The following is a 27,775-nucleotide window of genomic DNA, read 5'->3' as shown; positions in this document are numbered from 1 at the left end:
CACTACAATGTCAAGATTCTTATCTAAACTTTTTAAAAAATCTTACCTTATGTCTGTATATATGCACACTAAAGAAACCCTGCAAGCTAGCCAACTTCCCTGCTATCTCCTGCTCAACTTGACCACTGCTCTGACCTTGCTCTTCAACTGCTCCACCTGTAACGCTCCCTCCTCTGACTAAACTAGACTGAGCCTCTTCTTCTGAATGTGCTGGTGATCCAGCTTTCCTGGGAGAGGAAAAGTATATTGATTTTGTCTAAGCAGCTATTTTCCCAGCTTATCAAATAAAGTATTTTATAAAGATTTATCACAAAATTAATAATACCAGTAAAAATGTTAAAGCTTGCCAAGGAAATTATACATTACTTAAAAATCACAGTATTCGAGTATTCTTTGCAATAAAGGCTGTTTCTCTATCTGTATTTATGCCGTTTGAATGGATAATTTCATAGCCCTTGGCCGTCTCCGCCGCGTGTGCGGTCATTCGGGATTTGGAGTGCAGGTTGGCAGGAGCAGGTGGAGAAGAAATATGGTTTGGGCAAAACTGCCTATATTTTCCTTGGACATCTCTTGCCTTCGATCCCATACTGTCCCTGACCCAGATCACAGGTCATCGCTGGTCCATTATCCTGGTTGAAAATGTGATGAGACTATTGGAATTTTCTCCGTCTAGTGTTACAACTACCTGGCACATTGCATTGCCCTTCTCAGAGCCAGAGGACCCATGAGAGACAGCACCTGCTCCAACCCCAGCCTCCTTCAAGGTCTTCGCATTCAGAAGTTAGTTGCCTGAGAAGGCCTCCTTTCATGGACTTTGCCAACTCGTAATCACTTGAAGGGAAAATTAAATAAAAGGCAAGACGGATTTTGTTTCAGGAAAAGACATGCTCATTCCCTCTCTATGTATATCCACATCCATATCTGTACCTGTATCTATACCTATGGTTTATATATATAAGGTAAAATTTTCCAAAAGTGGTTTTATTCTTACTGAGGGGAGAGCAGTAGAGGGGCAGACAGATAGGCCTGGAATGGTGTGGTGGACAAGCGGGTGGTTGGGAGCAGGTGGGCAGGCCTCCCGAACTAGTTCACAGCTACACCAGGCCACTGCCTCCCGAGCACCCTTCCCCTTATTTCCATCCCTTATAACTGTTATTTAAACCGTGTGTATTCTCACCTGTGCTGGAAAATGACTGAGGAAAGGTAAGAGTTGAAATCCTGAATCACTGATTTGATAGAACCCAGATCGAATTATATTATGTAATGATGACATCTGCATTTTTAACAAGTCCAGAAGCCAAATCTCCACGGGACCTTTGGCCATCACAGGACTGTCCAACTAAAAAATAGATTATAAACAGATCACCGATGGGTAATAATCTGGTGTTTTTACAATTGTCACACGTTAACCTGACAAACCATCGTTCCTTAACGCAAAACAAATAGTTCTATATTTTACACAAAATATTTAAAATGTGAGTAAAATCAACTAATACTATAGGCGGAAGGAACGATAAAGATCATCTGGTCTAAAAATTCTTTCATTTTATACATGATGAAGTGAGTCCTGCAGAAGATAGCTGAGTTACCCACATTAGTGTGTCACCCGGGGCTTCTCCTAGTAACCAAAGTGTAACCATTCTCCTAATAACCAAAGTGTAACCAAGTTAAATTACAATAATTTTTTCTCCTTCTCTTGATATGACAGCCAGGATCCGGTCGTAATCTTTTGCATGAAATGTCACTTCGTTTATGTTGTCAGATACTGCAGGGAGGTGTGGCTGGAAGAAGCACAAGACAAAGCAAAAACATCACCCGTGAGCCTAAGCACAAAAGCCGCTGAGATGTTTTTAAAAGCCTCGATATTTTTAACCTTTGTAAAATATCAAGAATTCGCTTCATTGTTTCATGAAGAAATAGAGAAAGAAAAGACTTGAGGGCCCACGTTTCAAAGCCAGCCCTGCAGAACGTGCCCTCAAGCCCTTGGAGTAATGACTGTCCCTTTCCTCCGGAGGGACCGAGCCATACAGTCCCTCCCCAGCTCAGACCTGCCTTCTCTCTCGGCTCCACCTCTGCCTTACGCAGCTGCTTTGCTTCTCTCTTTTCTCATCCCCACAGCTTTCTGGAAACCAACAGGTCTTATTAGTGGCTTCCCAGCCTCCCAAACAGAACTGCCCTGGGATGCCTCCCATTCCCAGTTCTCTGTATTTTCCTCCTGGAAATATTGTCCTGGGAAATGGCTAAAAGCATTTGCAAAGCATTCTGGATTGGGGGGGGGGGGGGGGGTGGTAAGGCGAAAAGAAACCACCAGCTCTATTTGATCTAAGAATATTTAGACTAAAAATGCTCATAATAAGGAGTCACATTTAGTGAGCATGTAATGTATGCCACATACTTTTCATTGCATTATCTCAGGTAATCCTTATGGCAAGCCTATGAGGCGGAGCCATTAGTCTCCTGACTGTACAGATGAGAAAACGGAGGTGCAGGAAAATTAAGAAGGGCGTCCAACTGGTGAGTGGCATCATCAGTGACCCTTGCCCTAGGTAGATGCTCCAAATATACAGAAAATAGGACATTTTATAATCAACACAATTTTTAATGCTTTCTTTCCTGCCTCCACTTTTAAAGTGTTAACTTCATTTTTATTGCCCATTATGCATGCTGGGGGGGTGGGGTGTGCTGGTGTTCAGGTGATAGATACTTAGGTTATACCTGTATGGTATGGGAATCACTGGCTTGTCCAAGAATTTCCAGGAGAACCGGATCAGACACAAAGAAGAATCTTGGAAACAGTAATCGCTTCTTCTCCAAATACCTTTAAATAAAGCCATGTTACCAAATGATATGTTTCTGGGTTATTTATTTTTAGCCAAGACATGATCACCAAACGTCGTCAATAAGATAGCAGCAAACACCTAGAGTCATTGCCATTTGCCTCTGAAGTGTTTTTCTTAGAACCATGGATGTCACTTGGGAAAACAAATGAAAACAAGAAAGGGATCCAGAGCAGGCCTGCCCATCATCCCATCACCTTCTCTCTCCTCAAGAGCACTCCTGGGACCTAAGAGCATTGTGAACCTCGCAGTATGACATAACCCAGCATGAACGTAACTCAGCCACAAAGCAGCACATTCTGAGTGAAAGGGGGGGACAATGAACCATGAAGCTAAGACAGCAGCGTAAACTTAAAGGAAGCAGGATGTATGTCCGCCCCATTTCACAGAGAGCCTGAGAATGAGCTGCTTTGTAAGAAAAGGACCCAGGACTTTGTCTGGTTAATTGTTTTAGTGCACATCTCTACTCCAGGCCTGTTGGGCTGAATGGAAGCTCCCTCCCCTCCACAAAAGACAGGTCCTCATCCTGCTCCTTGGAACCTGTGAATGTGACCTTATTGGGGAAAAGGGTTTTTGCAGGTGTGCTGCGGTTAAGGCTATCAAGAAGAGCTCATCCTGGCTATCCAGATAAGCCCTGAATCCAAGAAGTGTCCTCATAAGAGAAATACAGGAAGAAGAACAAAGAGAATGCAGAGACAGATTGGAATTATGTAGCCACAAGCCAGGGAGCTAACTCCTACAGCCCCCAGACGCTGGGAAAACACAGACTCTCCTTCAGGGCCTTCAAAATTGCTGACACCGGATTTCATCCAAAACTGTGATAAAACAGGTTTCTGTTGTGGTGATTTGTTACCGCAGCCCTACAAATGAATACTATGCCTTCACTCACCCACCCCCAAATTGAAGGTGTCTTCTTTTGCAGAAAAATTAAATGTATGTGAAATGTTAAATTACTATGATATTACCCCTCCCACCATCACTACCAAACCAGAAATGCAGGGAGTCTCCCCACCCCCCCCCAAAAAAATGTATATACACTACAACAGCAGATAGCTCAATTTTAAAAAGGAAATGTATTTTAATAAACACTGCCTTTATAATTATTCAAAGTATGTGTATACATTTTTTTTGGGGGGGGATGGTGGGGACACCCTATATATAACTTGTTTGGGACAAAACACCAGCACGTACAAAACAATAGGCTGTTTAAAAATTTAACTTACCCTGTAAGGGATTTCTGACATACTTCCAGCTGTTCGTGTAAATGAGGTAACAGCTGCCCCATGGTCTCATCGCCCACACAGCAACTGATCACGTTGGGGTTCTCATGAGCGCGCTGCATTATCTTGACCCACGACTTGTCAATATTCTGGAAACGTTTTGCTTCCTAAAAACAAATCCAGGGTCAGTAAGAATCAGCCTTTGGGAACTTGAATAAAGGAAAGTATTCACTTTGGAATTTCCTCTAGTTCTTCAAACCAGCCTCTATTAGCCTCTACATAATTTAAAGGGGCAATTCTTTTTCATTTGAATTCATTCTGAACAACAAAAACCCAAGTGATAGAACTGCTTATTGAAATACTGCTTCATCACAACAGAGTTGATTACTTGTTTCCTCCTTTTAATACGGTTTTTCAAAGTACCACGTGATTGCTTTTGCAAAGCTATCAATTTCAAGCTCAAATCTAGTCTTTCCGCGCTCCTGGTGTTCTGGTTTGATAAGAAAACTGAAAAGGTGTGAAAATAATTTGATCTCAGGATCCTTGGAAGAATTATAGCTCCATAATGCACCAGGAAAAAGAAGGAAGAAAACAGTAAAAACCCAAAACAAAGCTTCATTTACATTTTTGGCAAGTGAAATTTTTCTATTTACCAATGGATGGATGGCAGTAAGCTTTGCATTCAATTGTGAGAATATCTCTAGAAGTTGGCATAATCTCACCTATTTTAAAACTTTTAAGTGCAATTTTTAGAATGCACCTTTCTTTTTTTAAAAAATATATTTTATTGATTTTGTACAGAGAGGAAGAGAGAGAGATAGCGAGTTAGAAACATCGACAAGAGAGAGTCATCGATCAGCTGCCTCTTGCACACCCCCCACTGGAGATGTGCCCGCAACCAAGGTACATGCCCTTGACCGGAATCGAACCCGGGACCCTTCAGTCCCCAAGCCGACGCTCTATCCATTGAGCCAAACCGGTTTCGGCTAGAATGCACCTTTCTGATTAAAAAAAGAGATTTGTGTTTTTAAAATGCGTTAGGTAATGAATGAAATCTGTCATTTTTCAAAACTCTTTTATCCTTGATTTTTAATCTGTATAGATCCTGTTTACAGATGTGGAAATTCAGAAAAAGCAGGTTTGATTTTATAAAAGGGAAGTTACCTTCGCAGAATAGAGCTATTAGTGAGTTATTGGCATTTATTTAAAAGGTTCCAATTGAGCTGTTTTAACAATTTTATTACATGCTTCTAAGGCGAAATTTCCTTGCCCCCTGGTATATTTTAAACTACCATGAGTCAATTTACTGATAGTGAATTGCACTTACAGAATACAGATTAATTTTAATTCTACTCTCAGTGGGATAGGATATGAATTCTTGGAAGAGATGAGCTGCTATAATTTAACAGTATCATACTTGAACGTACTTCACATCCTCAAACAACCTGGAGAGTTTTCACTGTTTGAAAATATGTGAGTTTCTTCTTTCTACTCATGTAAATCAAAGGGCACTTTTAAAAAATAGTTATGTAAAGGGCCAGATTGTAAATAGTACAGGCTCTGCAGGCCATATAGTCTCTGTTATAAATACTCAACCCTGCTTTTGTAATGCTAAAGCCTATAAATAGAACATAAACAAATGGACATGTCTGTGCTCCAATAAAACTTTATATAAAGAAACAGGCAAGGGAGCCATAGTTTGCCAGCTCCAGGAGAGGAACCAAGCCATGACTTTTACAGAGACACATAGACAGACAACACACACCAAATTATCCGAGCAGAATTACAAAATCCACATTTACCTGAGGCAGCTGTTTGGCAATATCTCCGCCTACAAAGACAGCTTCAAGATAAACCCAAAGGTTCTGGACTACTAGCCACTCTTCAATTATGTCTGAGGACGTGGACAACTTATACACCCAGTTCTGTATATTTTTCTTAAATGGAGCATTATATCTAAAAAGAGTGGGAAAATATCGCATTTCAGTGTTAGGCCTCTAGGGCAATACAATCCTTAACGACCATTTGTAAGCTTCCTGCCACAGGAGGACAAAGACCAGGAAAAACTTAACTGGACCAGGAATCGTAGCAGATAAGGAGGTGAAGCTGTCCTAAAGACACCTGGTCACACATCTGCATCCCAAGCTTTCAGGCCCCAGACCCACAGAGGACCCAGCATAGGTGTAGCCATGCTCCATCATGAAAAAGTGCAAAGTGGTAAGCGCCAAGCCCCTAATAGTATATTCCTTTCATGTGTGGCCAGCATGCTTTTCCCGGGCCATTGGATGACTATTTGGCAGGCTTAGCCAAGGAGGGCAATGACGACAAATCAGAAAAATGAAAGAGAAAAAAAATAAGTGAAGAAATCATCATCTCAGTGGGGAATCAAGATGTTCAAGAGACAAGCTGCTGCTCAGCCAGTCGGCATGGCTCCGTGGTTGAGCATTGACTTATGAACCAAGAGGTCACAGTTCAATTCCCCATCATTGCATATGTCTGGGTTGTGGGCTCTAGCCCCAGTGTAGGGCGTGCAGGAGGCAGCTGATCAATGATTCTCTCTCATTGAAATCAATGGAGAGAGAGAGAGAGAAACTGCTTATTTGAGGGAGAATAATTATGGGGACCATCAGAAAAAACAGGAAGGGGAGATAGGTATCATGAAAGGGAGATGGAGGCCATGATTATTAAGGAGGGAAAGTAGTTCATGGAGAGACAAGAGTCACACTCTGGGTCAGAATATCATGTTATGCTGCAACTGCAAAACTGGGCTTTTTATAACTTCTATTACCAAAATAAAATTATAAAAATTAACCCCAAAGTATAAAATTACCTGTTGCTTAGTAAGGAACCTAAGACCATTAAACTGTCCTCCATCAAGGTGATAATTTCTGATGACTCACTTCCTTTGAGCAGAAGCTCTCCCTTTCCCTTAAACGCTGCAAAACTCAGATTCTGGTTGGTCCAATTGTCAACAACCTGAGCCAGCTTGGCTTCAATATCCTTTTCCTTGATGGCAGATATGCAAATGTCCTTCAGAGGGAAATTGAAGAATGTGTCACAATGTTTTCTGTTACAAATTAAGTGCACTGTAATGGACCTAGCCTGGACCTAGAAGCCATTTAGTCATTTTATGGCCAAGAAACACAAGGCTCAAGATTATTGTGTTACAAGTTCAAAGTAGAACCTTTGAAGACTCTGACTACTAATTACTTTACCACATACATGAAATAATGAAACTTAAATCATCATTTTTCTTGATTGTATTTTAACTGGATTTTTTGGGTCAAAAGTGAGATAATCACAGCTGCTCTATCACAGCAGTTTGCTATGAGAAAAAAAGAGAATATATGTGAGAATCTTGTGAACACTTTAAATAATATATAAACATTGCTATATTCCTGCCTGTTCAGGCCCTAGTATGAACTTCTCATTTGCTTATGGGTGGTAAGATCCTCGACAGCGGTCTTGGTGGTGATTTTTTTGGATCTGACTCTAAAAGCCAAGACAATAAAAGCTAAAATAAAGAAGTGGAATTACATCCAATGAAAAAGTCTCTTCACAGCAAAGAATACCATCAACAAAATGAAAAATCAACTTACTAAATAGGAGAAAATATTTATAAATCATAAAAATTATTTAAGGGCTGAATATCCAAAATATGTAAAGAACTCATATACTTGAATAGCAAAATAAAACAGCAACAACAATTTGATTAGGAAAACAGGCAGAGGATCTGAATGGACACTTCAAGAACACATACACATGTAAAGGCGCTCAACATCATAGGTAATCAGGGAAACACAAATCAAAACCACGAGATATCACCATGTACCTGTTAGAATGGCTATCATCACAAATACAAGAAATTATAATTATTATATTGTTGAGGAAGTGGAGAAAAGGGAATCCTTGTGCACTATTTATGGAAATATAAATTTTTGCAGCTACAATAAAAACAGTATGGATATTCTTTAAAAAATTAAAAATAGAACTACTATTGATCCAGTAATTCCACTATTGATCCAGTAATTCCACTTCTGGGTATTTATATGAAGGAAATGAAGATTCTAATTTAAAAATGTATCTTTATTTCATGTTCACTGCAGCGTTGTTTACAATAGCCAAGGCATGGAAACAACCTAAGTGTCCATTGGTGAATGAATGAATAAAAAATGTATGGATATTATTCATCCATAAAAAGGAGAGAAATCCTGCCGAAGCCAGTTTGGCTCAGTGGTAGAGCATTGGTCTGCGGACTAAAAGGTCCCAGGTTCGATTCCGGTCAAGGGCATGTACATTGGTTGTGGGCACATCCCCAGTAGGGGGTGTGCAAGAGGCAGCTGGTTGATGTTTCTCTCTCATTGATGTTTCTAGCTCTCTATCTCTCTCCCTTCCTCTCTGTAAAAAATCAATAAAAAAAAAAGGAGAGAAATCCTGCCATTTGTGACAACATAGATGGTCCTTGAGGGCATTATGCTAAGTGAAATAAGTCAGACAGATCAAGGAACAAATTGGTGAGGGTGACAGGGGAGAGTGAAAATGATGAAGGTGATCAAAGGTATAAACTTCCAGTTACAAAATAAATAAGTCCTGGGGGTATAATGTACAGCATGTTGATTGACTATTTATATAAAAGCCTAAGCAACCATTACAACTGAACAACTGGAACAACCGGTCGACCAGTCACTATGATGTGCGTTGACCACCAGGGAGCAGACGCTCAATGCATGAGCTGCCCCCTGGTGGTCAGTGCGCTCCCACAGGGGAGTGCCGCTCAGCCAGAAGCCGGGCTCATGGCTGGAGAGCACAGTTGCTGCGGCAGGAGCCTTTCCCAACTCCGTGGCAATGCTACTGGTACAGCGGACCAGGATGAGCGCAAGCGGCCTGGTGCTGGCCTTGGTGCACTGCTGTATCCCCCAAGGGGTCCCGAATTATGAGGAGGTGCAGGCCAAGCTGAGGGACCCCCACCCCTGTGCACAAATCTGTGCACCAAGCCGCTAGTTAATAGTACTCTATTATATATTTGAAAGTGGCTAAGAAGTAGATCTTAAAAGTTCTTATCACAAGAAAAAAAATTATGTCTATGCGTGATGACCATTTTGCAATATATACATGAGTCATTATGTTGTACAGCTAAAGCTAATATAATATTAAATGTCAAATTATATCTCAATTTAAAATAAGATACCATGCAAACACCAAACATAAAACAAACAAAAAAAGAACCAATTAAAATCTTAGAAAAGGAAAACATAATATTTTAAATAGTTAATAGACATAAGGGAAAGTTAGAATTAGAAATCTGGAAAGTGTTCTGAGGAATTTACCAAGTACACAATACAGAAATAAACATCTTTTTAAATGAGGAGCTTCAAAACTTACATATTTCAAATAATCATATTATCTCCCTGAGTTACAGCATTATTTTGCAAAACCAAGAGATGTTCCAAGATCATCCCAAATTTTGAGGGTGCATTATATGGGGTAATTAGTATACCCTTGAATAAAATGTGTATAATTTTCATAAAAGAAAAATGAGATATTCTTTTATGAACCATCTTATAATTTTATGTACCTCAATGTCATCCTTATTTTTCAGGAGTGGTGCTTCCATAATATTTCTAAGACAAAAAGAATCAGATTCCACATCAAATGGGGTCCCAGTTAACTCAGAGATCCGATCCCAGTGTCTCAGCTTCATTGCCTTATTGGTCATCATCTCTAGTAGAGGACAAGACTCACTGAAATCATCAATTCTTTTTTTCAGATCCAAAAAAGCCTGCCAATCTTTAAGTCCTTTTGGAAGTTTACGACATCTTTCAGAAAAAAAAAGAAAAAAATATTTCACCTACACAATTCTTTGAAGAAGGTTTTATATATTTACAGCAATAAAACAGAGGATAAACTCATTTGTGATATACCTATAAGATCCTAAGAATATAAGCACTATAAAAATGTAAGTTTAATTCAGTTGAAACCCACCTGTTTTGAAATTCCTGCAGTTCTGCATTAATTTTTTCAATGTCAACATCTCCCCATAGTATTTCATAATAACCACTAATATTGCCCATTACGGTGTCATACAGTCCATATAACTTCTGCAGCAAGTTGAGTTCCTTTCTGAAACCAAATAATTAAGTCATTAAATAATGTATATTTAAAAAAATAAATTCCATTATAAGCATAGTTAATCCAATCAAATATTTCCTACACTCTGTGTAAAAAATATTATAGATACCAACAGGCATACAAGCTTGTCATTTTTGAAACAAAGACTTTATTAAAGCTCCATACATTAGGTCAAGTTTACACCTCTGAAGTATCCAAAAATCATACTATGACCTGACATTGACAAACGGTTTGATTATTATTACCATACCAATCATTGCAAACAATGTGACCAAAACTTGATAACAAGATCATAGCCAAGGCTAAGGCTTTATTTGATTTTTTTTCTTTCCTATGCAAACTGGATTTTTATGAGAATGTCTGCCTTTAAGTCTGACATTAACTATTACTTTCCTACCAGAAGCTTTCCCTCATGTGCCACATGGAGTTATAACCAAAGCAAGAATAAAAAGAGGGATTCCAAGTTCATGTAAAAGTCTTTCTCGTATAAAACATCAAAAATTGACCACTCAATAGAATTTTGGATTTTTCCAGGTATTCCTCAGCCATCAGTATACAATAAGGGTCCAATGGACCCAGTTTTAGTTTTTGAGTTCATTGCTTCATTAGTCCTATTTGTAAAAATTAATATTCACAACTGTTATTATTTATTATAGACAATGTATAGGCCAAAGCTAAAATGTGCTTATTTTCTTAATGGAGTAAAATTCATTTTATTTTCCAATTATCATAAGGGTAAACTGGACCCTTTTCTAAATCTAAGACACATTCTGGAATCCTAGTCATCTTGTTTTTCCATTTCTTGTTTCATTTTGCTAATTCATCATCCTAGGAATTATTTTAATTATTAATCACTGATTATTCCCAATTGTGCTAAAATGACTAAAATAGTAAGAAAAGAGGAGAATAATGAAATCTCCTCTAAGGATGATGCAATAGCGGGGGGGGGAATCACTATTGCATTATCTTTCATAAATAAAGTGGTGCGTTATTTTGCAAGAAAGTACAAAAAATAAAATAAATAAGAGAATTCTGGAGATATCATTTTTGTAATCTTATTTTTTTTCCTTTTGTTTTCATTTAAAAGAATTAAGAACTTAGTTTTTTCATTTTCTACCTAAAACAGCAAGCAAAAAGAGAAAAAATGACAAAGGAAGATACTTCTGCAACATTAAACAGAAAAGAAATCTCAGACTGTGTCTTCAGATGATGATAAGCTGGATAAGTTGTATTAAGCTCAATGATTAAGGAGTGAACAATAAATATATTTCTGTAGAGGCAAGGGCTTCACATGCAATATTTTGCAACAAGAATGTAGACGATATTATTCTGCCAAAAAGGTGTGGCAATGTTTTTTTCATTATTTATGATGTTTATGTAAGTTTTATTTAATACAAATGTTGAAGGCAGATTTGTATTCAAAGAAAATAGATACAGACATTTAAAAAATTCACTGATGATCATTCAAACCTCAAAGTAATGGCTTTTGAAAGTATATGCAAGAAGGATGATAGCCTGAGTTTTCAACAGTTTTAAAAATGCAAGTCTAAGAACAATCCGAGGTGAGGAAGAGCTATAATAGAAGTGCTGGAGACAGAACTATAATCCGGAACCAGTGTCTATGGGTCGGGATGCTCCAGGGCCCTGCCTGACAGCTGCTGAGCAGCTGGCTGCAGGCTAAACTCAGTCTCCGTTCCATGTGTATGGATCTTAAAACCAGGACACTAAGGGGGAAGTGAGTTTTCACTACTTAAGTTCTTGTTACATTTTCTAATAAGATTGCTTTTTCGCCATCCCTTTATTTTTACTTCTGTTAATTTTCATAAATTACTTAAAAACATTTAAAAAAAAAAAAAGGTCCATTGGTCCAAATGGTAAATAAAAATGATTATTTTTCCTAGAATACTAAGGGTTAAAATAAAGCACTGAGCCCTGGCCAAGTAGCTCAGTTGGTTCCAGCATCATCCCCATATGCCAAGGTGGAATAACAAATCGATGTCTCTCTCTCTCTCTTTCTCTCTCTTCCCCTCCCTCCTTCACTCCCTCTCTTTTACCCTCCCTTCCTTTCTCCTTCTTGCCCTCTCTCAAAAAAAGTAAATAAATTAAAAAATAAAATAAAACACCGAGTCTCCAATGGAATAGGGGGGGAGGGGGAAACAAACAAACAAACTAGCACCTTTGTAAAAATACAGATTTCCTAGGACCCAGCCCCAGAGATTCTGATAGAGTAAGTCAGGGTCAAGGGCCAGCAGACATAGGCAATTCTAACACAATTGGTCACTGGGTTAAGCTTGGTGAATGAGCACTTTAGGAAAAGAACACAAAGCATCTACCCTAAATGGTTGACGCACCATTTACCTTCAGACAATTTCAGGTCTGTTTTGCCATGACACTTCCATGCTGTGACTTTGAAAGAAGCTAACATAAAGCTCTTTCCTAAAGCCAAGATCCTGATAAGCTAATACCAAGACAAGGTCCTACTAATTAGTTCATTTTGCCCTTAAGGAAAATTATATTTAAAATTTTATTAAAATATACTTGTTTAAATCCTAGATCTACTGTTTATAATCACTTCAGTTCATTGGTCTTCAATCTCCATGAAAAGTCTGTGTCTGCCCAATTGATTTCAGAGCACTTAGCACAAATTCCATTAAGAAGATTGAGAGCGGAGAATGGCTACTCCTTTAAATAAACAAAAGTTACCCAAAATTGCAGTGCTCCCACACAATCACTGACACTATAAAAAATAGTGGAAAGAAAACAATGAAGCAAAGGCTCAACTTGGCCATGAAGACCGGAATTTTTGCAATGTATTTTCTCCTATTCTAGAACATTCCTTTTGTATATAGAGACTATGTATACAGTGGGTCAGGAATAGCCAAGAATAAGGGGAGCCCTTGGGAGTGTTCCATGGGCAGCCCTTCTCTACATAATAACAGATTTTAAAAAAATATATTTTTTATTGATTTCAGAGAGGAAGGGAAAGAAAGAGAGTGCTGCCTCCTGCACGCCCCCCACTGGGGATGGAGCCTACAACCCCAGCATGTGTCCTTGACGAGAATAGAACCCGGGACCCTTCAGTCTGCAGACTGACGCCCTATCCACTGAGCCAAACCATCTAGGGCCATAATAACAGAATTAATGATGACATGATTCTTCTAATGGCCAGTATTTAATTATTTGCTTTTAACACTTATAAAATTTCTAAACTTACCTGACTTTGTGCAAAACCTCATAGTCAGTCACAGGCAATCCAAAAAGTTGTTCACCAGATGAATATGTAACAAACTTTCTCCACAGATCATCAAAATTGGCCTGTAAAAGCGTTTTCGAATTGTAGTAAAAGATAATTAATTCAGACTCCATTAAAGTAAAATGTATGATAATTGGAATAAAAGCTACATTGAGGTTTATTTAATATGCTCTTTGAAATGACAATTTATGAAGCAAATTAATGCTGATACCAAGCTATGAAAGGAAAAGTTAAGCACTTAGGAAAATTAACTTTTAAGCATTCTAGAAGTCTCCATTTTATATAAAATTATTTCTTTAATAAATTAAGTGGCCCCTAGAAGACCTATATTTCAAGTTCCCATAAATATCTCTAAAACAGAGTTTTTAAAACTGCATTTAAAAACATCTGTAATTCAGGCTTTATCACTAATTTAGATGGGTCAGGTCTCCTACAGGGTTCAAAGGAGTGAAGTATCTGTATAATCCACTCAACCCTATCTTCTCTGTAAGCAAGAGAGTCTATAAAATGAATGATTCCATGTTAACACCATGTGTGATCATTCTAACATTTAAATCGGCAAAGTTAATGCTTGTCTTTCGAACTAGAATTTGAATCTCCAATAGTTAGAATGCTACAAAGCCAGGAGAAATAGCCCACCTATGACAAGATATGTGTGCGCTACTTTGGTGGTGTAACATACCAGTAAGGGTCCTCAATTTCCAACCCTGGAAAACCCATGGCATCAGACCTCACAAGGCTCAGACAGTGATACAGCTCTGACAGACACGTTAGCCTATTTTACAGAAGCCCAAACAGGAAGGTAAGAAGACAATGGAGGAACTCCAATAAACTCTTGGTTCCTAGAGGGCAAAGGCCATGTTGTTGTGTTTTTGTTTTTATTGATTTCAGAGAGGAAGGGAGAGGGGGAGAGAGATAGAACATCAATGATGAGAGATAATCACTGATTGGCTGCCTCCTGAATGCCCCCTCCTGAGAATCAAGCCCGATACCCAGTCATGTGCCCTTGGCCAATGCTCTATCCACTGAGTCAAACAGGCCAGGGCAAGGCCATGTTTTGTACTCTTTATATTATTCCTTGATGGTTAGTATAGTGGGACTATGTGACTCTCAGAAAAGAAGAGACAAAAGCTTCAAAGTTAGCATACATTAAATGATGTCTAAAATCTTATTCATGTGGTGAAGACAACTGATGGATGCCAACCACTCATCTCTTTTCCATTCAGGTCCCAAATAATTTACAAAGATCCCCAGGACCAGACGACGGGGGAAGAAAATGCCAGCTTTGTCAACAGGCCAGCCAAGTGCCCAGTAACTCCCGAAATCAGAGTAAATAACGCCGCAGCGGAGAACGCTGGCACCAGAGGCCCACTGTGAGGCTCCGGCTCCTTCGCCAGACCGAGATCGGGCAACTGCTTCTTTGGGAGGACAGAGGGCAGCACCTGCTCTGGGGTAAACTGGGCCTGTAGCTCTGACCCCAAGTCCCATGTCCAGCCAGACAAATGGCCAACAGCCTGCTGGGCTCACCCCCGAGCAGAATAAGCAGAACAGAAGATACTAAAAGGCAAGAGAAGGCCCTGGCGTTGTCTTTCCAATAGTCTATGGGTGACCCATTCAAGGCCCAGCTGCTGACCCATAAATTGGTAAATGTTGAGGTAAAGACAAAGTCTATCTTCAAAATATACCCAGGCCCCCAACTCCTGGTCAACTCCAGGACCGCCCCCCTGGCCCACGTCACTAACGCCTCGCACCAGGTTTACTGCAATGGCCTCCTAGTCAGTCTCCCTGCTTCTCCCCCTGACTGCCAGCAATCTGTTCTCAACACGGCGGCCAGGGCAAGCCCCTGCAAACATAAGATCAAGTCACTCTTCTTTTTTTTTTCTTCTTTTTTTTTCTTTTATATTTTATTGATTTTTTACAGAGAGGAAGAGAGAGGGATAGAGAGTTAGAAACATCGATGAGAGAGAATCATTGACCGGCTGCCTCTTGCACAACCCCCACCGGGGACGTGCCCGCAACCAAGGTACATGCCCTTGACCGGAATCGAACCCGGGACCTTTCAGTCCGCAGGCTGACGCTCTATCCACTGAGCCAAACCGGTTTCGGCCAAGTCACTCTTCTTACTCAGAGGGAACCCAGGGCCCTTTCTGGGCTGGCCAGCTTCTCCAGCCTGCCCCCTCCTTCCCTCTCCACCCTATCGCTAGTTCTCTTTCCCCTTGCTCTTTCTGCCCGAGCCACACTGCCCCCTTACTGCTTCTCACGTAAGCTCTTACCCAGGCACTTGCTCTTCCCAGGCCTGGCAGGTGGCTCCTCCAGAGACCTGCCTGGCTCCTGCCCTCCTCCTCTAGGTCTCTATTCAACTGCCACCTGCTCAGGGAAGCCCTCTCTGGCAGCCCTATTTTAAATTTCACCTCCACACGTTCACACAGCCCATCACTCTATGGCCCTTCCCTGCCTCCCCCACCCCCTTAGCACTTATGGTTAACCAACATCCCTATCTCTTCATTATTCATTTTGCTTTTGCGGCTGAGGGGTTTCGCGTGGCTGGCTCAGCTGGCAGCGACCCGGTGAGCAGGTCGGTTTCAGCCCTGGCTGCTCCAGAGAGACAGGCCTTTCCCTGGCACTTTGGGTCCAAACCCGAGGACTTCAGTCAGCAGAGGACCAGAGCCTCCTCCAGGGTCCGGAGGAAAGTGCTGGTGCTGGTCCAAGAGTGACTTCCATATTTCTGGGGAGAGGAGAATCGTGACAACAACAGGGAACTGGACTCTTTGGTCTGAGGGCGTCACGTGTAAGTGGAAGGCGTGTGCCTGCTGCAACTCACGGAAACCCTCGCCAACACACGCGCCCTCCTTTATAAAACCCACGAGCCTTCCTGGGCTACACCGTCCCCGGAACCCGGCGGCAGGGACCCTGGGCTCGGGCAGAGGATCGCATCCGCTTCGCACGTTTATTCCACGAGGAACGAGCCGCACCTCCAGGTCCTGAAGAAGCACTCTTCTCGTCTCAGTATAGACGTTCTGTTCCAGAACACCCGCCCCGAGGGGGGCACCCGGAAGTTAGACGCCAGAGGGGGAACTCCAGCTGGTTATGACGGGGAAAGCCTGAGCCACCCTCCTACTTTCAGAGGAACCTGCGACTTGACTCCTCTATCTTGACCGAACCTTTCTGGTGAAAGGCTGCCTGGGGCCAGCCAAACCGGCCATGGAACATAAAACGGGGCGGCAAGAACAGGTTGCTGGCTCCACTCCTCCATTCACTTGCGTGGGTGAAACCCAGTGATCAGGTGGCATGAAGGAATGCCCGGGGTTGGGGGAGGGGCACATAGAAACGCCCCCCAGCGTGTGGTGGAGTGCAGAACGCCTGCCTCCCGGTGGCGGGATGGCTGCTCAGCCTGCGGCCCCCTCGTCGAGATGAAGGCGCTGGCTTCTGGGCAGCACCCCAGCACCTCCAGGGGGACGGCCACGAACTGCCCGAGTACAAACGCAGGCAGAACAGGCGCTGGAGAGAGGAGAAGTGAGGTCTGGAGGAGGCCCAGGACACAGACAGGTTTCTTCTTGTTACCGTACTTTAAGAAGAAGAGACAAACAGTTTTAGATGCTGACTGCGTCATCCAAAAACTCCTCCACACCTGATCTTCTCCCCTAACCCAGGCTCCGAGCCTATTAGGACTAACTCACGATCCATCCAGTTTTCCTTATTCTAAGTGCCACGTCTTGGTGTCAGTCTTTACAGTTTCTTGTTTGTTTTACTGAGACTGCCATGAACCAGGCCATCTTCCTTCAGGCCCCTCTGCACCCCGGTGCCAGAGAGATCTTTTAAAAACACAACTGCTGTGCCAGCCCAACCTGACTGTATCACTCCCAGCTCACTGTAGCCTGCGAGGCCCTCCCGTTAGTGATCGCGACCCACTCTGCTGCCCCTCCCTCATCACTACCTTTTTGGCCCACTGCACCCCACCTTACAGGTTACACTCCTTCCATCTCCCCAAAGCTCCCTGCTTACCTCCTCATTTGGGGGCCACAAATTCTGCCTGACTTATTTTTCCTCCTTCTCCCGGCTAAGTCTAATCAGTCCTTCAAGATGCAGCTTGGATGCCTCCTCTTCCAGGGAGCCCTCCCTGTCTGCCCGGCCAGCCCCCATCGGGGTGGGGAGCTCCTACATCTGTTTGCAGACCACGGGTCCTCGTAGCCAGACCACAGTGCTCACCACACGGTACTGTGGTTGTCTCTCTAGCTCTCTGTCTCCCTGTCAGGTTTTAGCAGCTTAGAGGTAAAAGAACCATTTCTTTGCCATCTTTCTATCTGTCAAGTCACACAGTAGACTCTGATGAATAATATTTGATAACTAAGAATGCAGGTGGAAGAGGGGACATAAGGAGAACCTGGACATTTTGAACAGCCACTGCAGAAAGCAGGAGCAAGAACAGAACAAACCGCAGAATTCCTGATGCTCTCAGGAGCTGGCTTATGTAGGAATCCACGAATCTGCACCGCATCTATCCGAGTGTGTGACTTTTCTCTACATGTGCTCAGCAAGCTGAGTGCAGAAAAAGACGGTGAATGGATGGCCTGACTCAAGGAGTAGTGGATGGTCCCAGGCAGGGAAGTTGAAAGTGATAGAAACAGAAGGAAGAAAATTAATGGATACAGAGGGAGGACAAACTATTAATATTTAAAATCTTATTTGATACACTAGAGGCCCAGTGCATGAAAATTCGTGCACTGGGAAGGTACCTCAGCCTGACCTGCGCCCTCTTGCAGGCAGGGACCCCTCAGGGGATATCCACCTGCCAACTTAGGCCTGCTCCCCAGGGAATTGGGTCTAAGCTGGCAATCAGACATCCCTCTTGCAGCCCAGGAGCCCTCATGGGGAGCGGGCCTAAGCTGCAGTTGGACATCCTTAGCGCTGCCCAGGAGGCACTTGCAGCCATCAGCCTAGCTTGTGGCTAAGCAGAGCTCCCCCTATGGGAGCTCACTGACCCACCAGGGGGCAGCTCCTGCATTGAGCATCTGCCCCCTGGTGGTCAGTGCACGTCATAGCAACCTGCCGTTTCCTGGTCGTTCCACCATTAGGGTCAATTTTCATATTACCCTTTTATTATATAGGACTTTATTATTCTATAATTTTTTATCACTTAACATACAAATGAAATGCTTGGAACTAGAATAAGGTATACACTTAAAATCAAAATTAAAGTCTTATTCTCTAAAAATACATAGAGATATTCTGTGGGAAAGAGCATGGAGGGACAGAAGAAAAGGAATCAATTATATTATTTAGCAGATTAGAATACAATTAAAATCTGAATCTACTTTAAACATTAACATTTCCATTTTAGGAAAAGCGCATAAATTTTTTCCTAAAAGCATTTTTAAAAATCACTACTCATTGCCAAATGTGTAACAAAAAAAATGTAGTTTTACATATTACCAAAAAACATAGTTTTACCTGAAATATCTGTAGCCTGTTGCTAGCTTCTTGGGGTGGTATATTTGGAACCATCGGTCCTTCCTATAATGAATAATATAATCTCCATTTTAATTCCTAATCATATGAACTTATTAACTTACTGGATTTACCTATTATTTTCTTTTAAGTAAATAAACAGTATTTTAAATTTAAATGGTGTAATTTTTTCCTGTACATGAATTTTTCATTTATTTTTTGTAACAGTTTTGAGATATGTACAATTCAATATTTTTTTACTTAATGGAGTTGTGTAACCATAAACACAATTAACTTTGGAACATTGCATCACTCCAACTTTCATTCATTTTTACATTGGGACGATCTTAATACTTCTCATTTGGTTTGACTTGTTAGAATAAACAGATGCTATTTTTTAAATTTTTTTTAATTGTAGACTTACAGGAGAGTTGCAAAGAGAACTCTCACATACCCTTTACTCAGCTTCCAATCATGTTAACATGGTACATTTGTCAAAACTGAACATTAAAATTGGTACAAGACTATTAAGTAGACTTTATTCAGTTTTCCCACTAAAGTCTGGTTCTGTTCCAGGAACTCGTGCAGGATCCCTTATCACATGTAGTCACTGTGTCTCTGTGGTCTCCTCTTTTTAAAAAGGTGACAAGATTTCATCCTGTATGACATTTGTCCCATCACAGCTGTTCCATCTCGCTTAGAAGTGATGCTGCTGGGAGCAGCCTCCTTTCCATAGCTCTTCAGCTCCACATGGAAACAGACACACACACAGGTTGGATGCTTGGAAGAAGCAGTGGGCAGTCTCTGTTGGCATGAGCCAGAAAATAGTTGCAAAAAGGACCCCAGATAGTCTGTACCATCATGAATGTTATGGGTGGGCAAAATAGCAGACCAGGTTCCCAGTATAACAGAATGACTGGGCGGTCAAATGTTGACTAATACAACTAAAGAGATAAGTTCGGAACATGTATGTACAAAAGAAAGTGTTATATAAGTAGCACTAAAGGCTTAAATCTGTTATGAATCCAGATCTGCTGTGATCACTGAAAGGGAAGGATACATCCAACTTCCGAGTTTAACATCTGGAGATCGACTACTATCAGTCATTATTGAAATTGAACAGCTTGTGGGACTGACCAAATATGACATTTATTATTTCTTTTCAGTGACTCTCTAAGTTTTCTAAAAGTTGGGGGGGGGGGGGGGTAATACCCTGGTATTAGGGCATTTACAGTTTCTTAGAGCCTTTCAACAACCGTATTACATTTTCCACTATGAGATTCTGGCCTGAGAATGGGCAAAACCAGACTCTTTGTTCCTTCCAGGATGTTTAAATTCAGGTAAATCTTTTTCCTAATTCTATAAAACATGCCTCCCTTTTCGATCAGTGTGAATATGCAAATATAGTCTCTTACATGTACAAATCACAGTGTATTTCTTGGTGTCTATAACTTCCATTTATATAAACATACCAGCAAATAACACAGACCATGCAAATGTTGAAATTACCAGTTCGTATGATTCTGCAAAGTTAAATACATCCTCACGGAAAACCTCCACAGACTCAAGCAGATTACTTTTAAACTGTGGCTGCACTTGAACTAGTTCATCTTGTACAGAAACCTAGAACAAAAAAGAATACTCCGTGTGAGAGTGAAAGTAATGTATTAACTGAAAACTACAATTCTATTCCAGCAAGTCTGTTGCCCCACAGATATCACATAAGAACAAAGACATCTCTGCAGTGTTTTTGTAAAATAAAAACAAACAAAAACATAGAAATAAATAATCCAAGTGCACTAATTGAAGATTCAAATCATCCTAGTTCATGACCCAAGACATCTTCTCTCACTGAGGTTAGGGAAGTTAGTTTCCGGCTGATCTATCTCAGGCCATCACTGCAGCCCAGCAAACAGTTACTTCTGTGGGCCCAGTCTGGGTCACATGCTGTCTCTGGGGCCAGCTCAAGGTCACGGATTAGCAATCTCTAGTAGGTTCACATGGTTGCAGTGGTTGGAGCTATTCCCTAAAAGAATAGTGATATTACTCTGGGTATAAAAAAAATAATATAGCAAATGTCTTCCACAATAGTCTTCAAAGCTTCTGCTTAAACTTTTAATCGTAATACCACTTAATTCATGCTTATTATCCACCAGGCTCTTTATGTGTTATCTCATTTAATCCTCAAAGCAACCCTGTGTGGTAAATATTAATATTAAACCTATTTAACAAGTGAGAAAACTGAGGCACAGAGAGGTTAAGTAATTTCTTTAAGGTCCCAGCACCCGTATGAAGTAAGGTCAAGATTCAAAACCTGGCAGTGGGGTTCCAAGGCCCCTGCCCTTAACTGCTCTCAACAATAGCCTCTATCTTGGTTGGAACATATACTACTTTAAGTTTAATGATGACTATAGTATGGAATTGGCTACCTCTACTAAAGGGCAGGTCAGTGAGTTTATTTTTATTTTTTCCATTATTTTGTTAATCCTCATTCAAGGATATTTTTTCCATTGATTTTTTTTAGAGAGTGGAAGGGAGGGCAGACTGTGTGTGTATGTGCGGGGGGCGAAAGGGGAGAGAGAGAGAGAGAGAGAGAGAGAGAGAGAGAGAGAGAGAGAGAGAGAGAGAGAGAGAGAGAGAAGCATCGATATGGGAGAGACACATAAATTGGTTATCTCCTGCATGCACCCCAATTGAGGTTGTGGATCGAGCCTGCAACCCAGGTACATGTCCTTGATGGGGAACTGAACCCTCAACCCTTCAGTGTGAAGGCTAATGCTCTGAGAAAACTGGCCAGAGGATGGGTCAGTGGGTTTAACACCAACAGTTAAAGAAATAGAACAACTCACATGAATTATTTCCATTGAACAAGAGAAAGTTGGACTTCACTAAATTTCAATAGAGTGTTTCCCACTTCTTTCCTGAGACTCACTCTCCTGACTAACCAGCAAACATTTTTCAAAACAAGCATATTAATTAATACTTAACATGAATGTAAATAAACATAAAAATATTTTATATACATTACCTCAAGTGAGCCTCATAACCATATATAAAAATTTTAAGTGACCACATAAAGAAATTTAGAAACAAAGATCATTAACTTGCATATGATAACCCAATTGGCTGACAGCAGGGATGGAATCCCAAGTCATGACCCCAGGTTCAGCTCTATGCCCTTGCTACTATGTCTTGCTTCAACCTCAGTGACAAATCTTTCTGTACACAAGAAATATTAAGCCACTGTTCATTTAATTAATATTTAATATAAAATTTCAGTATATTTAAAGAATCTGAACACTCCCTTGGAGTTTTTTAATGTCTAATTTGTGGTATGTAGATATTTACCTATTTCAAAAATGTTTAGAGAGAAATATATACTTATAAGTGCATACATTAAAAATCTCCAATCAGTAACTAACCATCTACCTTAACAAAGTAGGCAAGTAGAGAAAACTAAACCCATAGCAAGCAGAAGGAAAGAAATAATTTTAAAAATAGAGCACAAGTAAAGGATATAGAGATTACAAAAACAATAGAGAAAAATCAACAAATTTGAAGTTTCATCTTTGAAAGATCAATAACACTGATAAACTTTTACCTAGACAAACCAAGAATAAAGGAGAAAGGACTCAAATTACTAAAGCTAGGAGTGAAAGGCAGGACAGCACCACCTAGCTTACAGAAATAAAAAGGATTGTAAGGACACAATCAACAGAGTGAACAGGCAAACTACAGAATGGGAGAAAATAATTGCAAATTATATATCTGATAAGTAGTTAACATCCAGAACATATAAAAATACTCCTACAACTCAACAACAAACAACCCACCCAATTAAAAAATAGGCAAACAATTTGAGTGGACATTTCTTCAAAGAAGATACAGAAATGGTCAATAAGTATATGAAAAAATGCTCATTTCATATATCATATATCATTAGGGAAATGCACATCAAAACCACAATAGATACCACCTCACCCATTAGGATGCCTACTACTAAGGAAACAGAAAGTAACTAGTGTTGGCAAGGATGTGGAACATGTGCACTGTTGGTGGGGATGTAAAATGGTGCAGCCGCTATGGAAAACAGAATTATTAATTAAAAATGGAATTATATTAAAATTAAAATAGAATTATATTGCTGAATAGAGATCCAGAAAATTGAAAGTAGGGTCTCAATGAGCTATTCATACCCCAGGTTCATAGCAGCATAATTCACAATAGCCAAAAAGTGGAAGCAAGTCAATAAAATGTGGTACTATGTATATAATGCAATATTATTCAGACTTGACAAGGAAAATTCTCTCACATGCTATAGCATGGGTGAACCTTGAAGACCTTATACTAACTGAAATTAGCCAGTCACGAAAAGACAAATATTGAATGATTCCACTTTCAGGGTACCTATAGTAGTCAAATGCATAGAGATAGCAAGTAGAATGACAGGGGCTGAAGGAAGGGAGAATAAGGAGTTGCTGGTTAATGCATATAAAGTTACAGTTTTATATGATGAAAAAGTTCTGGAGATTCACTGCACAACAATGTGAATATATTTACCACCACTGAACTGTATATATTTAAAAATTGTTAAGATGGTAAATTTTAAGGTATGTGTATTTTACCACAATTAAAAAAAAAAAAGTACAAAGCTAAATAATCAAGATAGTATGGTACTGGCATAGGAGTACACATATGAACAACAGAATAGATTGAGAGTTCAGAAATAAACCCTTCCACTTAGGGTCAACTGATGGTAAACAGGGTGCTTTATTGAAAGGATAGAATTTTCAACAAATGGCACTGAGACAACTGGATATCTACCTCTTTTGCATCAAGCTGGACCAAAACTCACAACACAGAAAAAAATTAACTCAAAATGTTTCAGAGATCTAAATGTAAGGGCTAAAAAATTATAAAGCTCTCTTCTTAAAAAAAACATAGTAGCCGAAACCGGTTGGCTCAGCGGTTAGAGCGTCGGTCTGCGGACTGAAGGGTCCCGGGTTCGATTCCGGCCAAGGGCATGTACATTGGTTGCGGGCACATCCCCGGAAGGGGGGTGCAAGAGGCAGCTGGTCGATGTTTCTCTCTCATTGACGTTTCTAGCTCTCTATCTCTCTCCCTTTCTCTCTGTAAGAAAATCAATAAAATATATATTTTTTAAAAAACATAGTAGTAAGTCTTCATAATCCTGGATTAGGCAATGATTTCTAGATATGATACCAAAAACACGAGCAAAAAAATAAAAATTATGCCAATTGGATTTCTCCAAAATTGGACTTCTTCAAAATTAAAACCTTTTACTTCAAAAGACACTATAAAGAAAGTGAAAAGACAATCCACAGAATGAGAGAAAATATTTTCAAATCCTTTGATAAAGGACTTATATCCAAAATATATAAAGAACTCTTATAACTCAAAAATAAAGAAATAACACAATTTTGAAAACAATGGATTTAAATACACATTTCTCCAAAGAATGTATACAAATGGCTGAAAAGCACATGAAAAGATGCTCAACATCATGAGCCATCAAGAAAATAAAGTACTGGTACATAAGACAATACAAATTAACCTTGAAAATATTATGCCAAGTGAAGGAAGTTGGTGGCAAAAGACTACACAGTGTATGATTCTATCTATATTTTATATCCAGAAAAGGCAAATCCATACATAGAAAGCAGAGTTGGTTGCCAGAGGCTGTGGTGAGAAAATAAAGAGTAATTGCTAATGGGTTTAGGGTTTCTTTGGGGAATGAAAAGGTTCTAACATTAAATAGTGATGGTGTTTACACAACTCTGTGAATACAGTAGAAATCACTGAACTGTATACTGTGAAATGGTAAATTTTATGTGGATTATATATCAATAAAGTGATTAAAATAATATATATTTATCTTTTAAAAAGTATGAAATGTGTGTGTTTTTTCTGGAGACAGTCACTTAAGCAAGTCACTATAAGAATTACATAAGAGCCGAAACCGGTTTGACTCAGTGGATAGAGCATTGGCCTGCGGACTGAGGGGTCCCAGGTTCGATTCCAGTCAAGGGCGTGTACCTTGGTTGCGGGCACATTCCCAGTAGGGGGTGTGCAGGAGGCAGCTGGCCGATGTTTCTCTCTCATCTATATTTCTAGCTTTCTATCCCTCTCCCTTCCCCTCTGTAAAAAATCAATAAAATATTTTTTTTTAAAGAATTACATAAGATAAGTAAAAAATAAGAGTTAAGATTGTACTTACAGATTTGCTCTGCAATTTGTTGAAAGAATATCTCAAGGTATCCACTGCTTCTGATTCTTCTTTGGTTACTTCAACTTCAAATCTGTTTAGAATAGCATAGGCTTCCTGTGGAGTGAGGGTGAGTTCAGAAACATCACAAGGGAAGCAACTGTCAAATGATTTAGATGCCTTCTAGAAACATATTCCTATGTCTTAGCAAACAGCACACTTCAGGAGACTTGTTTCCAATACTAACCTTGTAAAGAAGCGCCTCTAGAGTCTCACTGACATCGGTGTTAACTTAACTCTGAGACCCTGAAACCTGCATGTAGTGAGTGCCTAGGTGATTCTGTTGGAGCTGTAGGCAGATCACACAGAGATCAACCCTAGGAAACATCCCTAGAATCATTTTCTGCTTCTTTCTCCTACTTGATCTTGTGTTGACACCATGCAAAATACTGTCTCGTGCTCTATTAAAATATGAGTTGGCTACATAAAGAATGGAACAAAATGATGATGAAACTTGAATGATTAAAGAAATGGATTGGCAACTGGCTTTACCAAAAGAATTTATATTAAAGAATTGAGCTTCTGGAGTCAGGGGGAAAATGGCATGGTGATTTGCTAAATCTTGAGGAATGGGTGGTTAGTATCCAAAATCCCAAATATTAATATTTAAAGAAGTAGAAAAGGTATGAAGTTCATTAGCTACCAAAAAGCATAAACTCTAAATGGGATCAAGAAAGCTATGCTCAGCCTGGCTGGCGTGGCTCAGTGGTTGAGCATCAATCTATGAACCAGGAGGTCACAGTTTGATCCCATCAGGGCACATGCCCAGGTTGTGGGCTCGATCCCAGGTAAGGGGTGTGCAGGAGTCGGCCAACGGATAATTCCCTCTCATCACTGATGTTTCTATGTCTCTCTCCCTCTCCCTTCCTCTCTGAAATATATATAAAAATATGAAAGCTCTGCTCAGCCATGAGATTGGGTACCAAAAGGAGGCAGTGGAAATGCCAGTTCTCCAGGTATTGCAGGCAATGAAGGAGTGCATTGTCTATAGAGAATTTAAAAACAATAATAAAATGAATTAAAAGTCTGACTTTTTTTTAATCACCATGAGCCATGACTTCTAAATATTAGTCATAAAACCCTTATGGTAGACAAAAAACAATGGTCTCCCCAAAATTGTCCACATTCTAATCTCTGGAACCTGTGATTGTTTTACCTTAAAGGACATAAGGGGCTTTGCAGGTGTAATTAAGTTAAGCAACTTAATCATCCTTCGAGATTATCCTGGGTTGACTGTGTGGGCCCAGTGTAATCATAAGGTCCACACCAGGGAAAGGTGGAAGCAGGAGAACAGGAGTCAGAGGCGTAAGGACAACAACAGAGCAAGAGAGATGCCACTGCTGGAAGGCGCATGAGCCAAGACTGCTGCCAGCCTCTAGGACCTGAAAGGCTTCTTCCTGCGAGCCTCCAGAAGAAACACAGCCTTGCTGACACCCCGATGGACCTGTGCTCAGATTACTGAGCTCTAGAACGCTGAGATGATAACTCTGACTTGTTCTAAGCCGTTAAGTTTATGGTCATTTATTGTATTAGCAAAAGAACGTGAATACAGTACTCTTCCCTTAAAACATCTGCTCATCTTAATTCCAGCAGCTTACCAGTAAGCCTAAGTGTATCACTCACACAGTGCTGCCCATGAGTGCCACTGGCCATGAATGAGACCTAGGCCGGGTTTCTAAGGAAAGACAAAGATATTTGGAGAATTTGCCTAACATGTTAGGACTGGTGTGAGGCAGGGCAACCACTCCCTCTGTAAAAGGTCAGCGCCAGCAAAAAAATGAACACTGTCTAGACCAGTGCAGCATTATTAATATACCAATATTCCTTTGTTTACTGTTCACTGATGGTAGTTGTCAAAATACCTCCAAAGAAATCAACATCAGAAATAGACAGACTGTACCATGACATAATGAAATATAGTAACAGAATCAATTTTTAGTGTCTCTCTATTTTTTTTAAAATATATTTTATTGATTTTGTACAGAGAGGAAGGGAGAGAGATAGAGAGTTAGAAACATCAATGAGAGAAAGTCATCGATCAGCTGCCTCTTGCACATCCCCTACTGGGGATATGCCCACAACCAAGGTACATGCCCTTGACTGGAATCGAACCTGGGACCCTTCAGTCCGCAAGCCGACGCTCTATCCATTGAGCCAAACCGGTCTTGGCTAATAGCACTTTAAAATGAAAAATGCAATCATTTCTTACTTCAATTGGTCCCAACGTCATGTCCATTTGAATTTCATTATCACGGATACAACTCAAGGCTTCCATTGCAAACCTGACATCATCTAAATCACGAATAGGTCTAGATAACTTTTTCAAATAATCATTAATAAATGCTATCATGTCTGACATTTTCTTTTTGTATTCTTCATTCAGGTATCGACAGAGTAACATCTTCCATGCCTTAGCCTCAATTGATAAGGCCAATTTCATTGGCTCTGGTGAAGACAAAAAAAAAGATCAAAACAGAATACAACTGACATTCTGAAATGATTCATTTTATGTGTAATCTGAGCACCTATAACTGCTCTGTCTCATGTAATAGTCACTAGCCACATATGGCCCCTGAGCACTTCAAAAGTAGTTAGTTCAACTTGA

General features: G+C 40.3%; 1 protein-coding gene across 1 annotated transcript in view; it reads right to left on the bottom strand.

Annotated features, from left to right (window-relative positions):
- Positions 1-27,775, bottom strand: part of DNAH8 (dynein axonemal heavy chain 8) — a 255,491-nt gene that overhangs the window by 151,026 nt on the left and 76,690 nt on the right. Inside the window, exons 25-37 of the mRNA XM_084889523.1 lie at positions 27,380-27,615; positions 25,123-25,227; positions 20,394-20,507; positions 18,888-18,950; positions 13,401-13,501; positions 10,040-10,177; positions 9,633-9,873; positions 6,888-7,087; positions 5,860-6,013; positions 4,061-4,224; positions 2,716-2,818; positions 1,677-1,781; positions 1,178-1,339 (exon numbers count right to left, since the gene is read on the bottom strand). Of these exons, the coding sequence (XP_084745649.1) occupies positions 1,178-1,339; positions 1,677-1,781; positions 2,716-2,818; positions 4,061-4,224; positions 5,860-6,013; positions 6,888-7,087; positions 9,633-9,873; positions 10,040-10,177; positions 13,401-13,501; positions 18,888-18,950; positions 20,394-20,507; positions 25,123-25,227; positions 27,380-27,615 (1,886 nt within the window). The remainder of the gene's footprint in view (positions 1-1,177; positions 1,340-1,676; positions 1,782-2,715; positions 2,819-4,060; positions 4,225-5,859; positions 6,014-6,887; positions 7,088-9,632; positions 9,874-10,039; positions 10,178-13,400; positions 13,502-18,887; positions 18,951-20,393; positions 20,508-25,122; positions 25,228-27,379; positions 27,616-27,775) is intronic.

This window comes from Pipistrellus hanaki (genome assembly GCF_964339955.1).
Source record: "Pipistrellus hanaki genome assembly, chromosome: 7".
NCBI classification, from domain to species: domain Eukaryota; kingdom Metazoa; phylum Chordata; class Mammalia; order Chiroptera; family Vespertilionidae; genus Pipistrellus; species Pipistrellus hanaki.
This window is presented reverse-complemented; position numbering and strand designations above follow the sequence as displayed.